The following is a 16893-nucleotide window of genomic DNA, read 5'->3' on the forward strand; positions in this document are numbered from 1 at the left end:
TAACGGTATATGCACGTATTTTTTTCCTACCTAATAGCAGAGAAAGTCAAGTCTGTTTTGTCGTGGACTGAACTGAAGCTGCTACACCGACAACAGAAGTTGCGGGCACCTGTGCGGGCATCACACCGCTGATATCGAGTCTTACGCGGCTGGTCTATATATTTTTTTTCTGTCTACACGCAGGTACACGACCCTCAAACGGGTACAAATTACATTTAACTGGGTTAAAATGAGTACAATCTGTGTAAAATTGATCGAAATAGGGGCGTCCAGGGAGCGTAGCGGTCTATTCCGTTGTCTACCAACATGGGGACCACCAGTTCAAATCCCCGTGTTACCTCTGGCTTGGTCAGGCATCCCTACAGATACAATTGGGCGTGTCTGCGGGCGGGAAGCCGGTCGGGGGTATGTATCCTGGTCGCTGCACTAGCGCCTCCTGTGGTCAGTTGGGGCACCTGTTTGGGGTTGAGGGGGAAATGGGGGGGGTAGCGTAATCCTCCCACACGCTACGTCCCCCTGGTGAAACTCCTCACTGTCAGGTGAAAAGAAACGGCTGGCGACTCCACATGTATCGGAGGAGGCATGTGGTAGGCTGCAGCCCTCCCCGGATCGGCAGAGGGGGTGGAGCAGTGACCAGGATGGCTCGGAAGAGTGGGGTAATTGGCCAAGTCCAATTGGGGGAAAAAAAAAGAAGATTGAAATAAATACCTCATTGTACCAGAGGCAGTGCAACACAACAATGCAACCTTGCAATGCAATGCAACCTAAATCAAATCAGTGTGCTCTGTGCTCCCGTAGTTACAAAGATCTAGGTAATTAATTCAGTACCAGTTCATCCATTTACCCACTTTCCAAAGTAGCCTGCTTGAAAACTCCTCAGACAACACGGCTGGCACGCGACCACATGCAACACAACCCAGCTGGTGTAGCAGGCGAAAGCTCCCGCTCCGCCCTGCCCACGTGACGCACCACGTCCATGCCTGGTCAACGTTTCGCATCGCATGCACATAATTAAAGCGTCACCTTATCAGCCTGTTGTATCGGCATTTTGGGCCGATGCCGATATTTCCTCGGCCGATACCGGTGGCATGCCGATCTCATATTAAGGTCATAACCGTAAAAGTAAATACTTCTCTTTGTGTTCTGCTCTCTATTTTCATATCATGCATTTAACTCCAGTTCCTGGATCAGTTAAAACTCTATCCAGCCCATCCTGTGCTTTCAGGACCAAGTTCCCCCCCCCCCCCCCCCCCACAGTGACACCAGAGTCTGTTTGTCACAAGACAAGTTTTCTCCCTCGGTACCATGTACTATTACGAAACCCAGCAGCACCGTGATCGTGCCGTGCAAGGAAATGTACTTTTTAGTGGATGATTATTAGCTATAGTTTTGCTCAGAATCGGAAACAGAAGTTGCTAAATCACACAAACATGCTGGAGCCACGTCATTTTTTTTTTCATAAGATGACAGCAGGTATGGATTTTTTTTTGGGATCAAAGTGATCAGTGGGGTGAAAATGGTACTTTGAAAACCGTTGAAATAGTGTCCACCCCCGAGTAAGACCAAAACTCTCATTGCTTCTCTCTCTCTCTCTCTCTCTCTCTCTCTCTCTCTCTCTCTCTCTCTCTCGCTCTCTCGCTCTCTCTCTCTTTCTCTCTCTCACAGGCCCAACACTGTCCTTCGACTGCGGTTCAACCATTTTGCCACTGAGTGCAGCTGGGACCACCTATATGTGTATGACGGAGACTCAATTTATGCCCCCCTCCTGGCAGCTTTCAGGTAGGTCTGCCATGGACTGTGGAATGGAATTGGGCTAGTCTTGACTTCTTTTTTCTTTCTTTCTTTCTTTTTTTTTGATAGCACTGCAGGATCACATGATAGTGAAAATGATAATAAAGGCGATAGCGGTGATGATGATAAAAGTAATAGTAATAATGATTTTGCAAATGATAGTAATGTATTTCTGTTATTGACATAGCCCTTTTCATGGCAAAGTTGCAAACTTTGCACAAGCAAGGAAAGTAAAACGAATAATAAGGATTAAGCCAGAGAAGACTGGGAAAACAATTTAGTCTAGTCAAACTTTATTTATATCGCACATTTCATACAACGGGGAACACAATGTGCTTTACATAAATCAACAATACAATCGCAATACAATCATAAAAGTGCAAATGTAGAAAATATATCAGCAGGTATTAGTGCAGTTATACAGGTATCAGAGCAGAATATACAAATATCAAAATATACAAAACACACACACACACACACACACACACACACACACACCAAGAACGTAGCTATCGGCTGTTGTGAAAAGTAAGGTTTTTAACCTGGTTTTAAAAGTGTTCAGTGTGGAGGCCTCTCTCAGGTCCTCAGACAGGGTGTTCCATCTACTTGGGGCATAAATACAAAAGGCAGCTTCCCCTGCTTTAGAGTTGGTACGAGGGATGGTTAAAAGACCACTGCCTCTGGACCCGAGAGTTCTTGCTGGTTTGTAAGTAATTAGCATGTCTTTTATATACTGAGGTGCAAGGCCGTTTACAGCTTCGTACACAAGCAACAGAATTTTAAAATCGAATCTGGTTTTGACGGGGAGCCAATGCAGAGATGTAAGAACAGGTGTAATGTGTTCATACTTTGTTCTGGTGAGAACACATGCTGCCGCATTTTGAATTAACTGTAGTTGCCGCACAACTTAATTTTGGGAGGCTGGTGAACAGTGAATAGAAATGCAATGTATGTAATGTAATTATTGTAAGTCACTTTGGATAAAAGCATCTGCTAAATGACTAGTGTAATGTAAAATGTAATGTAGTCCATTACAGTACTCTAGTCTACTTGTTATAAATACATGGGTTCATTTCTCACAGTCTGATTTTTGCATAAAGACCTTTAGTTTTGAAATGTTTTTAGATGGTAGAAGGCTGGTCTTGTGAGATGATTGATATGGCTCTTAAGATTTAGATCGCTGCCTATGATTACACCAAGATTTCCTCGCCACAGCTGAAATCAGATAAAATGAATACATGACAGCAATACCGTAAATAGGATGATGGAGGTGTGGGAAAATGGATTGGTAGACCTGTGGGTCCACCTTGGATCTGATTTCCTGCGGTTAATGTGATTTTTGGATGATTTTGTATGGATTGGATATCCTGGATGCGTACTGTAATTTCTCCCCCTTGATTTCTTTAGTGCTATATTTTCAAGTACTCAGACCTGTCAGCGCACTCGTTTTACTCTTGAGCTGTTATTAAAGGGAAGCCTGGGTAGTGCTGTGTTGGTACAGCTTAAACTAGTCAGTCCACTATGGTAACATGGCCAAAGCCCGTCTTCTTGGCTACGTATCAGCTGGTTTTGTACTGCCCATGAACATGTGAGTGACAGAAAACCATTTGTCAAGATGTTAGAATGCAAGTTTGTGTGTTTTGAACATCTGCCAACTTCGAGGCTAGAGGAGTGCTTCCAGTATTGACCACACTGATTTTCAAGGCTGCTTGATAGGGCTCCAGATTTCTTGTGTGATTTGTTTGTATTTTATTCTCCACACCCTATAATGTAATAATAATACTCACACACACACACACACACACACTGAACAAAAATATAAACGCAACACTTGTTTTTGCTCCAGTTTTTCATGAGCTGAAATCAAAGATCTAAGACTTGTTCTATGTACACAAAAGGCCTGTTTCTCTCAAGTTAGTTTAAATCTGTGTTAGTGAGCACTTCTCTTTGCCGAGGTAATCCATCCACCTGACAGGTGTGGCATATCAAGATGCTGATTAGACAGCATGGTTATTGCACAGGTGTACCTTAGGCTGGTCACAATAAAAGACCACTCTAAAATGTGCAGTTTTATCTTGAAAAGAGACATTTATTAGGCACTGAGCTATGGATTTCACAGATGGTCAGAAAACCAGTCAGTATCTGGTGTGACCACTATTTGCCTCACACAGTGCAACACATCTCCTTCACATAGAGTTGACCAGGTTGTTGACTGTGGCCTGTGGAACGTTGGTCCTCTCCTTCAATGTCTGTGTGAAGTTGCTGGATATTGGCAGGAACTGGAACACGCTGTCGTATACACCGATCCAGAGCATCCCAAACATGCTCAACGGGTGACATGTCCGGTGAGTATGCAGGCCATGCAAGAACTGGGATGTTTTCAGCTTCGAGGAATTGTGTACAGATCCTTGCAACATGGGGCCGTGCATTGTCATACTGCAACATGAGGTGATGGATGAATGTCACAACAATTGGCCTCAGGATCTCGTCACGGTATCTCTGTGCATTCAAAATGCCATCAATAAAATGCACCTGTGTTCGTTGTCCGTAGCATATGCCTGCCCATACCATAACCCCACCGCCACCACAGGCCACTCTATTCACAACGTGACATCAGCAAACTGCTCACCCACATGACGCCATACACGTTGTCTGCCATCTGCCCGGTACAGTGAAAACCGGGATTCATCCGTGAAGAGAACACTTCTCCAAAGTGTCAGACGCCATCAAAGGTGAGCATTTGCCCACTCAAGTCGGTTACAACGATGAACTGCAGTCAGGTCAAGACCCCGGTGAGGACGACGAGCATGCAGATGAGCTTCCCTGAGATGGTTTCTGACAGTTTGTGCAGACATTCTTTGGTTATGAAAACCAATTGTTGCATCAGCTGTCTGGGTGACTGGTCTCAGATGATCTTGCAGGCGAAGATGCCGGATGTGGTCTGCAGTTGTGTGGCCAGTTGGATGTACTGCCAAATTCTCAAACGACTTTGGAGACAGCTTACGGTAGAGAAATGAACATTCAATTCACGGGCAACAGCTCTGGTGGACATTGCTGTAGTCATCATGCCAACTGCACGCTCCCTCAAAACTTGCGACATCTGTGGCATCGTGCTGTGTGATAAAACTGCACATTTTAGAGTGGCCTTTTGTTGTGACCAGTCTAAGGCACACCTGTGCAATAACCATGCTGTCTAATCAGCATCTTGATATGCCACACCTGTCAGGTGGATGGGGTATCTTGGCAAAGGAGAGGTGCTCACTGACACAGATTTAAACACATTTGTGAACAAAATGTGAGAGAAATAGGCCTTTTGTGTACATAGAAAAAGTATGGGATCTTTGATTTCAGCTCATGAAAAATTGGAGCAAAAACAAAAGTGTTGCATTTATATTTTTGCTCAGCGTATATATCAATATAGATGTAGGAAAAAAACCTTTTAATACATAGCAGTACTAGTTATTTCATGCGTCGTGCACTCATCAGCTGCTAATGTGATTCAACAAAGAAACACCCAGTACAGTTACTGTTTTCTTAATTATATATATATATAACTTTGTTAATATATATTATTAAGTTTTATATATATATATATATATATATATATATATATAACTTTGTTAAAAGAAACACTCAACGGTAGGGGAAGTGCTCAATAGATAAATCAAATCAAATTGTTTATATATATATATATATATATATATATATATATATATATATATATATATATATATATATATATATATATATATAAAACAATTATATTCCCTGTGATGGCCTGGTGGCCTGTCTTGGGTGTCTCCCTGCCTGCCGCCCAATGACTGCTGGGATAGGCTCCAGCATCCCCGTGACCCTGCATAGGATAAACGGTTTGGATAATGGATGGATGGACATCCTATAATTTGCACATCAGCAATATAAAAATATTTGATTTCATTTGAAAATAGAAACAGTTTTATGGAGTAAATAAGTCAAGATGTTGATACAAGATTCCAAAAGAACAATAGCAGAGTGCCCCCCCCCCAACCAACCCACAATATATATCAACATTGATTTTAACACTGTTTTGCAAAAAACCACAGCATCTATATTTTGGCTGTAATCACAAAGCACTGCTATTAGGACTTAAGAGTGGGAACTGCAGGCGTCACCAGTTTGAGAATGACTGTTATTTTGTGTCTGGTATAGTGTCCCTCATGGTATAATCTGCAATTAGCGAGTGTGTCTGGCTTGGAAGACCTGTCTTGGATTTTCAAATGAGTGCTGAGTCAACGCCTTTCAACGAAGTCATCTAAAAGTAACTTCAAATTGCAGCTGTTTTGTTTTGATTAGACCCGTGACCCCTTTTTAGAAAGGGTCACGGGTCATTCAAGGTGTCAAAGCAAACCAAGGGGTGCATACTTCATTAATATGACCTGTTCCATGTAATGTGTTAAACCCACAGAGCTCTATTAACACTGTTATTGTTTTACCTTTATTACTGCTGTGAGCTTTACCTTTAAGCGCCCCCCCCCCCCAGTTTTTCTCCCCAATTTTATCCGGCTAATTACCGGTCGCTGCTCCACCCCTCTGCCAATCCGGGGAGGGCTGCAGACTACCACATGCCTCCTCTGATGCACGTGGAGTCGCCAGCTGCTTCTTTTCACCTGACAGTGAGGAGTTTCACTGGCGGGATGTAGTACGTGGGAGGATCACGGTATTCCCCCCAAGTTCCCCCCGCCCCCCGAACAGGCGCCCCGACCGATCAGAGGAGGCGCTAGTGCAGCGACCAGAACACATCCGGCTTCCCACCCGCAGACACAGCCAATTGTATCTGTAGGGACGCCCGACCGAGCCGGAGGTAACACGGGGATTTGAACCGGCGATCCCTGTGTTGTGTGAGCATTACCTTTAACATCACTTAGTAATATACGCTTTGTGATTTTTTTTCTTCCATTGAGTTTATTAACCTTATTTTTGATGTCAGTGACAAGGAGTTAATGGGGAGTAGTTTTTTTTTTTTAAATTCTGCATTTCATCACAAAGAGGCGACATGTCCCCTGGCTCTGTCATGGTCACATCAAGTCACGTCTGGCTCACATCTATAATGTCTACCAGCACCGTAACACAGACACAAAAGAACTGTAGGGTTTGGGGTTATTTGTTCTGTTTTTGTACTTCCGTTAAACTCGGTAGTGATCCAAGAAGTCTTTGTGTTAATGAATAAGCAGTACTACATATATATTTTTTTCCATATATGGGAAGACGGTGTTGACAAGACTGAATACATAGTACTACAAACTAGGCTACAGAGAAATCTGTCCAAAGAAAGGATAAAGACAAGTGCATTTTGATGGTTTATTGACACACATCAATGAAAATAGACTTCGAACTGACCTGCAAAAATGCTGCGCATGATCCGCCTGGCTGCTGCATACTAGCTGTGCCTGGTGGATGCAGCGATGCCAGATAAAACAGTTGCTTGTCAGCTCTGACAGATGCACCGCATCAAAAATGCCTGCAGTGGACTTCAGCCTGAAGGTGTCTCAAGGGCCAGTGCACATAGGACAGTGATTTGAAAAAAACAGACTCTTTTGAACCCAGCTAGACTGAGTTCTGATAGGATTAGATACCAGATAACTGAATCCATATGATTTTAGTCATCCAGTCTTTAGTCAATGCACAGGCTAGAGGATGGGTCAATGTCCAGTTTGCAAAATTAATTCTAGCTTTAACTGAGAAAAGTTGCAAATATTGTTTGCATCCAACTACTTTCTTTAAGTCTAATAGTTCCCAATCATCATGTAAGAAATGTAGTGTTATTTCCTTTGCTGTATTTACATTGCAATCATTCTGCTAGTGAGCAAGATCTGCTTTACCTCCTCTGGATGCATAGATAAGATATAAGTTAGATTGAAAGTGTACTGCATCATATTTGATGATGATGATGATAATTTATTTCAAAATATTATTCAAAATGATTTGAAATTCAATTATTCAAAATATGCTCATAAGTCATGAGCACTTAGCCGTTCTGTCCTTTGGATAGAATGTGCTTGTAAAAGCTGACACTTGGGGGCGGTGCAGTGGTTAACGCAGTCGCCTCACAGCAAGAAGGTCCTGGGCTCGAGCCCCGGGGTAGTCCAACCTTGAGGTTCGTCTCGGGTCGTCCTCTTTGTGGAGTTTGCATGTTCTCCCCGTGTCTGCGTGGGTTTCCTCTGGGTGCTCCGGGTTCCTCCCACAGTCCAGAGACATGCAGGTCGTGTGTGTGTGTGTGTGTGTGTGTGTGTGTGTGTGTGTGTGTGTGTGTGTGTGTGTGTGTGTGTGCGCCCTGTGATGGTCTGGCGGCCTGTCCAGGGTGTCTCCCTGCTTAACGCCCAATGACTGCTGGGATAGGCTCCAGCATCCCCGCCACCCTGAGAGTAGGATAAGCGGTTCGGGTAATGGATGGATGGAAATAAGCAGGATATAACACAGGTCATCCAGTGCCAATAATCTGAAGCAATCAACAAATCCACACATCAGACTTAGCGAACAAATCTACATATGCATTTCCCATGTAATGTGGTGAATGGATCCTTCTTTGGGATAACTTGTAATTGCCAAGACATGCTAAGATGTGCACAGGGAGCTGTATGGGGTGAAAAGGGGCACTTGTGCATACCTGGTGGTGCAAATTTCTCTCTCCTTCCATTTCTTTCCATACTTAAAGCAGTCAGCGTTACAACATTTGTTTTGTTTTCTCATCTAGCCGTGGCATTCAGCGCTGCAGCCCTGACAGCCAGTGTGGTCAATACTGATACCAATCTTCTAGCCTCAAAGCTTGGAGACACTTGACAAAACCAAACTTGGGTTCTCACCTCCTGACAATAGTCTTCTCTGTCATTCATGTGCTCAAGGGCTGTAAAACACAAGCGTATGCATAATATATGAATTGTTGGTTAGTCACTCCTCCTCACCAGGCACTTCTGAAGTCGTGTGTATTTATGGCTAAGGGGAAGTTAAAATCCTGGAGCTCATTGGTGATTGGGGGGGGGGGGTCGGTGTGGCATTTGGGGGGAAGAAAAATAAAACTTGCTTTAACCCAGATTTCAACTACAAGTTTTTTTTATAGCTTAGTAAATTCAGTGTTGTTTTGTCTTTAGTAAAGGTCTTTTACAAGCTTGGTCTAAAAAATTTATTAGGATGCTAAAACTTTGACTCAGTGTCCAGGTAGCGTAGCAGTCTATTCCGTTGCTACCAACACGGCAATCGCGGGTTCGAATCCCCATATTACCTCCGGCTTGGTCGGGCGTCCCTACAGACACAATTGGCCGTGTCTGTAGGTGGGAAGCCGGATGTGGGTATGTGTCCTGGTTGCTGCACTAGAACTGCCTTTGGTCAGTTGGGGTGCCTATTCGGGGGTGAGGGGGAACTGGGGGGAATAGCGTGATCCTCCCACACGCTACGTCCCCCTGGTGAAACCTCTCAATGTCAGGTGAAAAGAAACGGCTGCATATGGTAGTCTACAGCCCTCCCCGGATCGGCAGGGGGGGGGGGGGGAGCAGCGACCAGGACGGCTTGTAAAAGTGGGGTAATTGGCCGGGTACAATTGGGGAGAAAAAGGGGGAAAAATTTGCCTCTTCATCAAGCTCATTGCTACTTGTCTTCTTCACTTGACTGTGATGCTAAGGATGTGAAATGCCATGTGCTATACCACTTTGCCCGGTTACCCAACAGTAACCATTACAATGAATAACCACAAAGTGTTTGTGATTTGGATATTCGTGGATTAACCAGTCATAAATGTATTGGCCAAAGAAAGTATTAAAAAGGGTGTTTATTTGTATGTACTACGTCTTCAGAATTTTAACTTTAATGTTATGGGATAATGTTGTTCTTTTGTAGTACAATAGTTAGAGTGGCGTTGGCGTTTATGAGTTTGAGTCTTACACTCATCTAACTTTAATTGACTAAATTGTACAAACTCTGTATGTATAAAACTGGATTATTCTCCTTGGTGTCCACCAGATGTATTTATCAAGGGTAAGGATATAAATACAGTATAGGCAAAAGTTTGATAAATATATTTACCACCTGTGGGGTGTATATAGGGACCACTTTGGACTTCACTTTCCACACCCATTCCAGTTCTCCCTTCAGCCCTTGGTACTTTATCTTTTCGTGCTCCTTTTTTCGGATGTTGCTGTCAGCCAGGATTGCCACATCTATAACTAATGCTGTCTTCTGCGCTGGGTCATCTCATCGCATCTCATCATCTCATCTCATCTCATCTTCAGCCGCTTTTCTGGGGTCGGGTCACGGTGGCAGCAAGCTAAGTAGGGCGCTCCAGACGTCCCTCTCCCCAGCAACGCCCTCCAGCTCCTCCTGGGAGATCCCAAGGTGTTTCCAGGCCAGATTGGACATGTAGTCCCTCCAGCGCATTCTGGGTCTACCCTGAGGTCTCCTCCCCGTTGGCCGTGCCTGGTAAACCTCCAAAGGAAGGTGCCCAGGAGGCATCCTAATCAGATGCCCAAACCATCTAAACTGGCTCCTTTCGATGCGAAGGAGCAGCAGCTCTACTCAAAGCTCCCTCCGGATGTCCGAGCTCCTCACCCTATCTCTAAGGCTTAGCCCAGACACCCTACAGAGGAAACTCATTTCAGGTGCTTGTTTCCCCGATCTAACCCTTTCGGTCACTACCCAAAGCTCAAGACCATAGGTGAGGGTTGAAACGAAGATTGACTGGTAAATTGGGAGCGTTGCCTCCCTGCTGAGCTCCTTCTTCACCACAACGGTCTAGTACAACGTCTGCATTACTGCTGATGCTGGACCAATCCGCCTGTCAATCTCCTGCTCCATCCTACCCTCACTCGTGAACAAGACCTCAAGATACTTGAACTCCTTCACTTGAGGCAACAACTCATTCCCAACCCGGAGGAAGCAATCCACCATTTTCCGGTAGAGAACCATGGCCCCAGACTTGGAGGTGCTGACTCTCATCCCAGCCATTTCACACTCGGCTGCAAACCGCCCCATTGCGTGCCGGAGGTCGCGTTCTGATGAAGCCAACAAAACCACATCATCTGTGAAGAGCAGAGATGCAATTCTGAGGTTCCCAAAGCGGATACATTTCTCATCTTGGCTGCGCCTTGAGATCCTGTCCATCACAAACAGAATCGGAGACAAGGGACAACCTTGGCGGAGTCCGACACCCACCAAAAACGTGTCAACCACCACTATATCTGGTTGTTTGGCCAGCACCTGTTTGTCCATCTGGAACTTGACGTCCCACAGGACCTTATCTCTGCTGTTATCAACCACCTTTGGTGTAGGGCTGTGCGATATGACTAAAATATCATGTCCCGATATAGGTCATTTAATATCCAAATAACGATACATATCACCAGCAGTCATTGGGCGGCAGGCGGGGAGACACCCTGGACAGGCCGCCTGTCCATCACAGTGCTGAATGACTGCTGAGATAGGCTCTAGCATCCCCGTGACCCTGAGCAGGATAAGCGGGTTAGATAATGAATGGATGGATGTATACATATCACGATATAGTGCATTTTCTGTAAATTCAGTGAATAAATAGTTTATCTAAAATGACCACATTGAAAGACCTATTTCTTTCTTCTTTTTTTTTTTAACAAATAAAAGGTACTCACTCATATTTGATTATTTTCTCCTTTAATTTAGAACGTTTTTGTAAATTTTCAATGAAGCATGCAGAAGACTCTTGCAACGTTTTAAGTCTGGGGTTTGTTTTAAGCTCTTGACTGTGACTTTTGTGACTCTTCATATTGTCTGACATGATTCTTGCGTAGGCAGTAAAAGAGTTTCTGTGTCACGTTCATTCTCCTCCATGTTTGTTTGTGTTGCCTTCATGCAAATTTCCTGCCTGCATCCATGCCGTGCAAAAGAATGCAAAGCGTTATCGAAACGAAAAATATTGCTGCTAAGAGTGATTTTCAACATCACAAAATAAATGATGGAGCATAATATGAAATGATAGACATTTTTTTCTATTGTTATATGATATATAGCATCATATCGCACAGCTCTACTTTGGTGGTGTTTCCCATTGGGGCTTGGGGACTTCCAGTCCGTATTGGGCACATATATCCCAGTACACTATCCAGGCCACTTGATTTTGCGTCTTAACGCATGCTGTACCAGCCTGCTACATTTTACACCCTGAGGTGCTCACTGACCAGTTGTCCTGATGTACTCTTGGATGCTCCTTGTTTCATCCTGATTAGTGGCTCTGACAACAACAACTCAACAACTTGAGTTGTTGCCTCAAGTGAAGGAGTTCAAGTATCTCAGGGTCTTGTTCACGAGTGAAGGTAGGTTGGAGCGGGAGATTGGTGGAGCATCAGCAATAATGCAACGTTGTACTGGACCGTTGTGGTGAAGAGGGAGCTGAGCTGGAAGGCAAAGCTCTCAATTTACCAGTCAACCTTCGTTCTGACCCCCACCTTTGGTCATGAGCTTTGGGTAGTGACCAAAAGGGTGAGATCGTGGATACAAGCGGCTGAGCTCGGATATCCGGAGGGAGCTTGGAGTAGAGCCGCTGCTCCTTCGTGTCGAAAGGAGCCAGTTGAGGTGGTTTGAGCATCTGATTAGGATGCCTCCTGGGCGCCTCCCTTTGGAGATTTTCTGGGTACATCCAACTGGGAGGAGACCCTGGGGTAGATCCAGTACTCGCTGGAGGGACTACATGTTCAATCTGGCTTGGGAATGTCTTGGGATCCCCCAGGAGGGGCTGGAGGTCATTGCTGGGGAGAAGGATGTCTGGAGTGCCCTACTTAGCTTGTTGCCACCATGACTCGACCCCGGAGAAGCAACTGACGATGAGATGAGATGAGGTAGTGGCTCGGACACTCGCCAATCCTTGGCCCCCCTCTTTTCGCTGCTTGTACAGTCTCAAGGTGCTGGACTTTGGGCGGAGTCCTCCGTGCATTGTTAGTACTATGTGGACACCCAAACATCACACCCGGTGAAGGGATGTTTGGGTGTCCACATAGTACTTTTGGCAGTGCTTGTGTGTGTGTGTGTGTGTGTGTGTGTGTGTGTGTGTGTGTGTGTGTGTGTGTTTATAAACATACGCAGTTCCATCCTGACTATGTATGACTCTTTCCTCACACCAGTGGTCTTATAGTTCCTGAGCGTTATGGAAATGAAACAGTTCCTGAGGTGACGTCCCACTCCGGCTATGCCTTGCTGCACTTCTTCAGTGATGCCGCTTACAACCTGACAGGCTTCAACATCTCTTATAGGTGAGCCAAATTCTTTCTTTCTTTCTTTTTTCTTTATTCATTTATTTTTTTGCGCATGTGTGTTTGATGTCATTGTCACTGTGTCGTGGCCATTAAGAGGCAAATGTGCTAAAAATAAATACAGTTCTTTTGAAACACTTTGGATGATAGTATCTGTTATTGTTGCATTATGATCCCTAAACTTAAATGAGAACTTCAGTACAATCTCAGCTGGACCAAACACAGACCAACTATTTCTGTTTGTGCAGGCTGTTGAGCTCTTTTTCTGATATGGGCCCACTTATCACTAGTCCTGAGGACAAGATGACGCATGTGAACCTATCACACTGCATGATTCAGATGTTGCGTTGGCACAGCAAGTTAACAGCATTTTAGGAAAGGGATAGAATGGAGCTGGTAGAGCTCATTTGCTGCAGTCTGTTTGTCATCCCATGTCTCACTGGCATTGCATGTTATTAAAATTGTGTTTTCTGCACAATTTAGTTTGGTTTGGTTCAGTTCAGTTCAGGTACACTCAGAAGATGCAGGTAAGGAATCTGAAGCTATGGTACCACGCTGCTGTCAAAGACTCCTAATTGGGATGTCATCATTATATTAATTACAAATAAGGTATATATCTGCTCAGTATTAGAATGGAAAAGCCAACAGGACCTCATGAAAATGTGAAACTAATAGCTTACAGTTGCCATTACAAATCGGACTCATTTGCCGGGTTAAAAAAAATGGGCCCACGATAGGTGATCTGTGAGAACCATTACTCTAAGAGGCTTAGAGACTGGTTTGTCTTAGTTCAATAGGAAGAGAGTTCCATAGTGTGTGGGCTCTAACAGCAAAAGCCTGATGACTCTTTGTGAGAAACAGAGACCTGGGAATAACCAGCAGGGCTCCATCTGCGAATCTTAATGGTCGAGAGGGTGTATACCAGGTCAATAAATCACACATAGGAGCAAGACTGTTTAAGGCCTTAAAAGTGAGCAATAAAATTTTAAAATCAATTTGAAATCTAACAGGAGGCCAGTTTAGGGAGGAAAGCATAGGAGTGATATGGTCATGCCTCTTGAGCCAAGTAGCAGTGTTTTGTACCAACTGCAGATGGTAGAGGGAGCCCTTGTTTATACCTGAGTAAAGTCTGTTGCAATAGTGAAGCCGAGAATAGATAAAAGCATATACAACTTTTTGCAGATCAGCCATTGATAAAAATGATCTGATTTTGGAGATTACCTTAGGCTAGAGAAAGCATGAGTGAACAACATGTTTGATTTGATTATCAAAACTGAGGCTAGCATCTAATATTACCCCGAAATTCCTAGCCTGCTTAAGACTACCTGACAGACCACCAAGATTAGTAACAAAAGGGTTGATGGAATTTGGGGGACCGAACAGAATTACCTCAGCCCTACCGTCATTAAATTTAAGAACATTTTGGGACATCCAGGATTTAATGTCAGAGAGGCAAGTTGTGAGATTTTCTAGGGCGCTAGGATCTGTGGGTTTTAGTGGCATGTATAACTGAGTGTCATCAGCATAAAAATGGTAAACAATATTGTGATTTTGAATGAACTGGCCAAAGAGCAGCATATATGTAGAAAAGAGAAGGGGGCCAAGAACTCAGCCTTGAGGAACACCACAACTCAGCTGAGCCATTGATGAAGAGTTACCCAGAAAAAATTCTGTTGGTGAGGTAAGTGCGTAATAAACTAAGAGCCGAGCCCTTGATGCCAAAAAGACATTTAATAGAAATGAACTGAGTGACGTCACCGTTGGCTATCACATGGCAAGTGGGCCGTACAATTAGTGAGGATGAGGGTGGGGTGGGTATGTAGTATTGATTAATGTTGATGGTCTATTTAATCAGCTCAGCATACCCACAAGCAGGTCCAGTATAGACACAACACAATAGTGATAGTGTTATTAAACCACTGTGGGCCCACTTCAAGCGCAGCACTGAAATATTACTCAACCACGCCCATAATGTGCTCCTTGTGGGTACAGTATAGTACAGTACAGTACTGGTACTATACCATAGCCATAGTAGGCCCAGTGCAACCATAGCATCATACTGATAATACCAAAACTCCATAGCAGGCCCAGGGCATATTACCAAGAATTGTACTAATACTGTACCCAGTCGCACCCTATCAATAGCACGGTCAATGCACATAAGGCATCATACTGATGCTATACCAAACCTGTATTAGATAAAGTACAGTTATGGCATGGTAAATAATGAAAAACCCTATGGCATTTTTGGTACAAACCACCAGGCTCTAAGTGTCCCGTTTTCTTTGAGTTGGTTATTTTCAGTTTTTATACTTAAAAAGACCATAAAAGATAAAGAAAAGAGCAGAATCTATTTAACTAACCTTGACATCCCCCCCCCCCACACACACACACTCCGATCATGTGCTAAAGGCACAATGGACTCCTACCCCACACCCCCCATTGGTGCTGTCACCATGACGATGGGATTGAAGTTGGGCTGAAAAACAGAGACTATGATAAAAGCGAAATGCCCCGGGGCCCCCCGGTCTTTGGTGTCTGGGAGAGCCCCAACATCAAACCGTCAGGCAGCCCAAGGAACATGAAAGAAAGCAACGAGTTCTCTTTGTGTCGACTGTCATACTCCAAAACATGCTTGTCCTCAGGAGTTTGGTTCTAGTTTTATTCAAACAGTAAAAATAACATCTTCCTTTACTTGGCTGAATGATATGATTGAGTTTTTTGAGAGTTCTGTGCAATTCTTTTTGAAATCGGCTTGTTTAAACTCAGGGTATTTATACTCTGGGTATTAACAACAACAGGCAGACTGTCCCATCGTAAAACAGACTAGGACTCACATTAAAAGTTCTCCGTCTGTGTTGACGTCAGTCATGATGAGTGGCAAAGGGAACAAAAGGGGCTTGTAGCTCTCTAGACAATGTAGATATGAATTGAGCCAGAGGGTACAACTCAGTCATGGGAAGGTGTTATACTGACATATAAAGCAGAGGGTGTTATACTGACATATGAAGCAGAGCATAAATCCTCATTTCCTTCTGTCTTTTTGTTTTCTTTATCTTTCTCCTTCTTCTTCTAGGGTGAGCGCATGTCCCAACGACTGCTCGGGTCGGGGTGAATGTCGGTTGGAGAACTCGACAGGCTCTGTTTACTGTGAGTGTGAGGCCAACTGGAAAGGGGAAGCCTGTGACATCCCCTTCTGCCAAGCCAACTGCAGCTTCCCAGAGAGAGGCCACTGCCAGGCCAGCACCAAGACCTGTGTCTGCAAGGCTGCATGGCAAGGTCAGTTGGGGTGCTGCTGCTCAGACGCCATTGCTGCCAGTGGTGTGATCTACTTGTCTGACAAACTGTTTGCTTGAAATAACTGGCAATATTAGGTTGGCCTCACACACCTGTGCTTGCCAGAGCCTTTGGGTCAAGATATACTGGTTGGTATTATGGAGAACAATACTGTTGAGGTAAAGTTGAGTGAATTTAATTTATTTTTAAGTGTGTGGGGGGTGATGCTGAGATTATTTTGCATGTCCATGCCCAGGGGCCCAGTTTCTCATAATCCGCCTATGCATACTGAGTTTGTAAACCTACCAACATGCATTCCCTAGAAGAAAACATTAATTCTTTACTCGAACATTTTTCCCATCATGCATGGTTTTGGTCATGGGGCTTCCAATAGTGATAAGAAATTGACAGGAAGGGTGGGGTGGAAGAAAGTTGCAGAGCTAAGTCCAGCCCAGATTGACGCACTCAGACCTCACTGGTTGAGCCACCAGGATGCCCACTGATACCATATTTAAACCCTAATATATAACACCAGTACTGGGAATAGAGTATCCCCTCTGAGACCTTTTCTATTTTAAATTTC

The 16893-nt window shown here is 44.2% G+C and overlaps 1 protein-coding gene across 3 annotated transcripts in view; it reads left to right on the forward strand.

The window, feature by feature from the left end:
• The window catches only part of atrn (attractin), a 224120-nt gene that overhangs the window by 18047 nt on the left and 189180 nt on the right, over nt 1–16893 (forward strand). For all 3 annotated transcript variants that reach the window (XM_056295270.1, XM_056295271.1, XM_056295272.1), the window contains exons 3-5: nt 1666–1779; nt 12906–13034; nt 16111–16313. In XM_056295270.1, the coding sequence (XP_056151245.1) occupies nt 1666–1779; nt 12906–13034; nt 16111–16313 (446 nt within the window). The remainder of the gene's footprint in view (nt 1–1665; nt 1780–12905; nt 13035–16110; nt 16314–16893) is intronic.

Source organism: Lampris incognitus, chromosome 16 (genome assembly GCF_029633865.1).
Source record: "Lampris incognitus isolate fLamInc1 chromosome 16, fLamInc1.hap2, whole genome shotgun sequence".
Classification (NCBI taxonomy): domain Eukaryota; kingdom Metazoa; phylum Chordata; class Actinopteri; order Lampriformes; family Lampridae; genus Lampris; species Lampris incognitus.